The 6,102-nt window shown below is 43.2% G+C and overlaps 1 protein-coding gene and 1 long non-coding RNA gene across 8 annotated transcripts in view; one reads left to right on the top strand and one right to left on the bottom strand.

The window, feature by feature from the left end:
• LOC123962143 (ankyrin repeat domain-containing protein SOWAHC) overlaps positions 1-6,102 on the top strand; it is a 68,241-nt gene that overhangs the window by 17,251 nt on the left and 44,888 nt on the right. For all 5 annotated transcript variants that reach the window (XM_046038080.1, XM_046038082.1, XM_046038084.1 and 2 more), the window contains exons 3-5: positions 2,943-2,987; positions 4,007-4,129; positions 4,614-4,625. In XM_046038080.1, coding sequence (XP_045894036.1) covers positions 2,943-2,987; positions 4,007-4,129; positions 4,614-4,625 — 180 coding nt within the window. The remainder of the gene's footprint in view (positions 1-2,942; positions 2,988-4,006; positions 4,130-4,613; positions 4,626-6,102) is intronic.
• LOC123962144 lies at positions 854-4,967 on the bottom strand. Of its 3 annotated transcripts, none has more exons than XR_006822874.1 (4): positions 4,686-4,967; positions 4,396-4,442; positions 3,982-4,114; positions 854-1,067 (listed from the first exon to the last, which is right to left on the bottom strand). It is a non-coding gene; the product is annotated as an uncharacterized LOC123962144 (long non-coding RNA). The 3 variants fall into 3 exon arrangements; XR_006822872.1 differs by lacking the exon at positions 854-1,067 and adding an exon at positions 3,291-3,902; XR_006822873.1 differs by lacking the exons at positions 854-1,067; positions 4,396-4,442 and adding an exon at positions 3,291-3,902.

Here is a 6,102-nt window from a genome sequence, read left to right on the forward strand (position 1 = left end):
TTTTCGTTTTAAAACTCTGGAGAGCGTTTTAGTGCGTGCGGGCCAGAAACTGTGGACTTTAGAAACTGTGGACTTTAGAAACTGTGGACTTTAGAAACTGTGGACTTTAGAAACTGTGGACTTTAGAAACTGTGGACTTTAGAAACTGTGGACTTTAGAAACGATGACGCAGCAGCTCACGTTCGGCTCTCTGATTGGGTCTCATAAGTCCTGCAAAGCAGAAACACAACGCTGCTGACAGAGTTTTTGACTTGGTATTTTATTTAAATATTTTGAATTGAGTAAATAATACTTACAGCCGGGCGGCGCGGTGGTGCAGTGGTTAGCACTGTCGCCTCACAGCAAGAAGGTCGTGGGCTCAAACCCCGGTTGCATGTTCTCCCCGTGTCTTGGTTCTGCTCCGGCTTCCTCCCACCATCCAAAGACATGCAGGCTAGGATAATTGGTGACCCTAAATTGTCCTTAGGTGTGAGTGGTTGGCGGTCTATGTGTGGCCCTGCGATGGACTGTCCAGGGTGGACCCCGCCTTTCGCCCAGTGTCAGCTGGGATTGGCTCCAGCCCCCCCGCGACCCTGTACGCAGGATAAGCAGTTGACAATGGATGGATACTTACAGCCTACACTTGTACTGTGCATGTTGCCGTTTATTTTGCAACGACTCCCAGTCTGTTTTCCGCCGCTTTTAACTCCCGTGTTACATTCAGTAACAGTCCCAGCTCGATATTGGTCCATGAAAAAAAATGAATTTATGAATTCATCTGAGAATATTCTTAAATAAGGAAATCTCTTCAGTGATTGGTCCTTGGCTACATCGTCATCCAAAATCCTGTTTGCGGCGCAGCAGAGTGTCAGACACTTTAGATTTAGTCCTACACTTCACCCAAATTAGGACTGAGATGATTGATAACTTTTCAGCGCAGCTTTGAGCCAAGAATTATTTTCCTCTTAAGTCAGTTCTTAGCAGAGTTCCTGCGAGTCATTCTGAGAAGCTTGATAAATACGGCCCCTGATCCACAATTTCACAAGGCAAGGCTGGTAACTGGCAGTCCTCGATGCACACAAGACAAACTGTAAACAGACAAGAGCAAACACAAGACGCCTGAACTCCCTGTGAAAAGACAAACACACGGACACAACAGACGTGCAGAAAAATCCAAACGAGCAACCGAAACTAACACAAAAGCTCAGAAACAAAGACCATAAACATGAAAACAGGAACACAAACTGAAACATGAATTAAAACACAACACACTCTATAAAACAAATGTACGGTGAGGGAAAAAATTATTTCATCCCCTGCTGATTTTGTACGTTTGATCTTTTCTTTGTCAGTGGGCAGTCTATAATTTTAATGGTGGAGCAATGAGAGACAGAATAACAACAAAAAAAGATTAGAAAAACGCATGTCAAAAATGTTATAAATTGATTTGCATTTTAATGACTGAATAAGTATTTGACCCCTCTGCAAAACATGACTTGGTGGCAAAACCATTGTTGGAAATCACAGAGGTCAGATGTTTCTTGTAGTTGGCCACCAGGTTTGCACACATCTTAGGAGGGATGTTGTCCCACTCCTCTTTGCAGATCTTCTCCAAGTCATTAAGGTTTCGAGGCTGACGTTTGGCAACTTGAACCTTCAGCTTCCTCCACAGATTTTCTATGGGATTAAGGTCTGGAGGCTTGCTAGGCCACTCCAGGACCTTAATGTGCTTCTTCTTGATTCCTTTGTTGCCTTGGCTGTGTGTTTTGGGTTATTGTTAGAAGAAAAACACCCCCAAAGCATAATGTTTCCACCTCCGTGTTTGACGGTGGGGATGGTATTCTCGGGGTCATAGGCAGCATTCCTCCTTCTCCAAACACGGCGAGTTGAGTTGATGCCAAAGAGCTCGATGTTGGTCTCATCTGACCACAACACTTTCACCCAGTTCTCCTCTGAATCATTCGGACGTTCATTGGCAAACTTCAGACGGGCCTGTACGTGTGCTTTCTTGAGCAGGGGGACCTTGGGGCGCTGCAGGATGTCAGTCCTATCAGTCCGTAGTGTGTTACCGATTGTTTTCTTGATGCGTATGTTCCCAGCTGCCTTGAGATCATTGATAAGATCCTGCCGTGTAGTTCTGGGCTGATTCCTCACCGTTCTCATGATCATTGCAACTCCACGAGGTGAGATCTTGCATGGAGCCCCAGACGGAGGGAGATTGACAGAACTTTTGTGTTTCTTCCATTTGCGAATAATCTCACCAACTGTTGTCACCTTCTCACCAAGCTGCTTGGCTGATGCTCTTGTAGCCCATTCCAGCTTTGTGTAGGTCGACAATCTTGTCCCTGACATCCTTGGACAGCTCTTTGGTCTTGGCCCTGGTGGAGAGTTTGGAATCTGATTGATTGATTGCTTCTGTGGACAGGGGTCTTTTACAGAGGTAACAAACGTGATTAGGATCACTCCCTTTAAGAGTGTGCTCCTAATCTCAGCTCGTTACCTGTATAAAAGACACCTGGGAGGCGGAGATCTTTCTGACTGAGAGGGAGTCAAATACTTATTTCACTCACTAAAATGCAAATCAATTTATAACATTTTCATGCATGCATTTTTCTGGATTTTAAGGTTATTCTGTCTCTCACTGCTCAAATAAACCTACCATTAAAATTATAAACTGATCTTTTCTTTGTCAGTGGGCAAACGTACAAAATCAGCAGGAGATAAAATAATTTTTTCCCTCACTGTATATACGTATCTTTAATATCTAAAATCAGAATCTGTAAAGTAACTATGTGTGTCAGATAAATGTATAGCAGAAGTATAAATGAGCAGAACTTTCCACCCTGTCTAATAACCTGGAATGATTTTTTTGTTGTTTTGGTGTTTGGACCGCTGTTACTGCTGAAACTCTCAGGACCAGGAAGTTGTTAACCGTCCGTGTTGTTCTCTTTATTGATTTCCAGAGTGAGGAGGACGACAGCCGGAGCGTCGCTGCTTCCTCTGTCATGGTGAGTTTCACCAGAAAATCAAAAGCAAACCAGGAATATTAACTTCCTGTTGTGACCACATGAGCTGTCCGTGCAGAGCGCCGTCAGCATCCACACAAACCGGGTGGAAACAGATCCCCTCCTCCCTGACAGGACGCCGCGCCGGCTGCTTATTGGCTGTGATGGCCTCCCGCTACTCTCTGACTGGACCAGCAGGGAGACTCTGGTCTGAACTGGAGTTTTTGTTTTTAAGAAGACAGCTAACTAACGATTAGGTTCATTATCAATGTATGTGGGACTGTTTTCTGGACAGATTAATCATTTTGGTCGATGCAGAAAAGAGTAAAAAAAAAGTACCCATGACATTTTCACCACATTTCAAAACCAGCAGAGTTTACTGAGATATTAATCAGAGAATAAGCAAATGTTTTCTTTTTCTAGAATTACTACAACGATTTATCAATTATCAAAATACTTTTAGCTGTTGATTTTCTGTCATTCACCAAACTGTTTAGCGTCTTTATTACAAAGCGCTCTGTGCTTAACTAACTTATCTCAGATTTGATTTAACGCTAACGTCCAATTTTAAGTAAGAGTAAATGTTTTGTACACGTGCATACGAGGTCGTCTCTTTAGCCCTGATTAGTGGCGGTCTTCCTCTCCGGCTGCATAAATCCTCGCCACACTGCGACTCTGCTCCTCGGCACTGATGCTGCCTCTCTCAGCTCTGTGTGTGTTGTCAGGCTGAAGGACGGCCTCCCTCTGTGGCTGGTCCAGGCTGTGTAATTAACATGGAGGTATCGGGTAAACAGTGAGGACGGCCCGGCAGGCCTCTGATTAAAGGCCTGGGTGGTGCTTCACAGCGCCCTGCTGGCCAATAAACACCACTAATGGCATCAGGACCCCTGCGCTGCTGCACGGCCGCCGCCACCACGGCTAGAGGACAACGAGGACGCCAGTTTGTGATGGAAAATACCAACACATGATGTAATATTAAAGGAATACTCCACTTTACCTTCCTCACCCGTCCTCCCTCCCAGTCTCTGTTCCAGAGGGTGCAGCTGGATCCTCTGGAGAAGGACTGGTTGAGGAGCTCAGCTCTGGGGAACATGGCCGCCCAGCGTCACCTGCTCTCTCAGGAGCCCAGCCTCGTGTCCAAGAAGGTAAAATTACAGCACTTAAATCAACAACACAGTTAGAAAAACACAAGATGGAACCAGTTTAACAACCCTTAGTAGTATATCTTTAATTAAACAAATTTCATTCCCCAAAAATACCCAAACTACAACAACTTTGTTCTGTCAGAGCTGCTAAAATGCATTCAGGGAAATGAAGCAGAATAAGGAAGAGTCACATGTAGCAGGTTGAGAGAAAGTAGATTCACCAAAATGTTATTTCCTACACTCATAATGGAGAGTTATTATCTTACCAAGAAGAAGTAGGAAGGAGAAGGAGAGTCGTGTTCAGGCACAGAACCTGTGGATCAACAGATCCACAGTGACGGAGCCTTTAGTTGCAAATAGCTTTGAACTGTAATAACTGTGGTTGTCCTCTGACTTTCCATCTAGTGCCATCATCATGTCAACATGTTAATGTGTCCAAAATCCCTGCATAAAGTCTCTTCTTTTTCTTTTCTGCACTCGTCAGGATTTCATCACTGTAAGTATGACACAGAGTTTGATTGATACATAAAGCCCAGAAACACAAAAACAAACTTACCTCAAAGGGTTTAAACAATCTGAGCATCAATCAGCATCCTCAGATGAGTCAAGTCAACTCAGGAGACCGAGGTTTGAGTCCCGTGTAAAAGAAAGAAAGTCAAAGTTGACATGTTTTAAGTTAAATAACGTCGACTTACGTTACGTGACGTACATAATGTACTTATTCTAGAGTTTTTCTCTGACCCTTTGGTACATTTCTCAAATCATCCTTTACATTTACATTTATATTTACTCATTTGGCAGTCACTTTTATCCAAAGCGACTTACATTTGAGGAACAACATACAAGCATCAACAGAGCATCAATTACAGATCTACAACTGACAAAACATACTAGTAAGAGCTCCTTAACATTTGTAACATTTAAGTAAATCTTTGTCAGTGAACATGTCGCTGCATCAGAAGTCAAACAAGATAATGACAAATCTTCAGCCATGTTGTCATATAACACTCTGTAAGGATTTTCTGATGTAAACTATGGCTCAGGTTTGGACAGAGGTGGGTAGAGTAGCCAAAAACTACTAAAGTAAAGGTTTTGTTACTTTGCAAAAACAAGTACTCAAGTAGAAGTGAAAGTGGTCATTAAATAACTACTTGAGTAAGAGTACAAAAGTATTTACTCAAAAAATTCTTTGAGTAGCGAGTAACTTAGTGAGTAACTCAAGAAATAAATAAACCTGCGTTCTCTCTAGCAGCCAGCAGGGGGCGACTCCAGCGGCTGCAGAAAGAAGTGTGATTGTATAGAAGTTTCTACTTCTACTTGTTTCTACTTCTCAGCTGATTTATTCCCTCAGTAAACACTTTCCTAATGAGTTTATGGTCTCAGTCACTTCTTCTTCAACACACACAGGTAAGAACGTTTTATTTTAAGGCTGTTTGTCGCTAGCCAAAATTAGCATCCTAGCTAATTTCACAGTTAATGTGAATTACAGATGCACCTTGCTAAGCAAGCCAGCTAGCTCCACCCTCTCATCCAAATATGGTCACGTCGTGTCGTTTTGGAAAACACTCACACATGTTGTTTTGGGAAACCCTCACATGTCGTTTTGGAAAACGCTCACACATGTCGTTTTGGGAAACGCTCACACGTCGTTTTGGAAAACGCTCACACGTCGTTTTGGAAAACGCTCACACAGTCGTTTTGGAAAACGCTCACACATGTCGTTTTGGAAAACGCTCACACATGTCGTTTTGGAAAACGCTCACACATGTCGTTTTGGAAAACGCTCACACATGTCGTTTTGGAAAACGCTCACACGTCGTTTTGGAAAACGCTCACACATGTCGTTTTGGAAAGCGCTCACACATGTCGTTTTGGAAAACGCTCACACATGTCGTTTTGGAAAACGCTCACACGTCGTTTTGGAAAACGCTCACACATGTCGTTTTGGAAAACGCTCACACATGTCGTTTTGG

This window comes from Micropterus dolomieu, linkage group LG22, assembly GCF_021292245.1.
Source record: "Micropterus dolomieu isolate WLL.071019.BEF.003 ecotype Adirondacks linkage group LG22, ASM2129224v1, whole genome shotgun sequence".
In the NCBI taxonomy this organism is placed as follows: Eukaryota; Metazoa; Chordata; class Actinopteri; order Centrarchiformes; family Centrarchidae; genus Micropterus; species Micropterus dolomieu.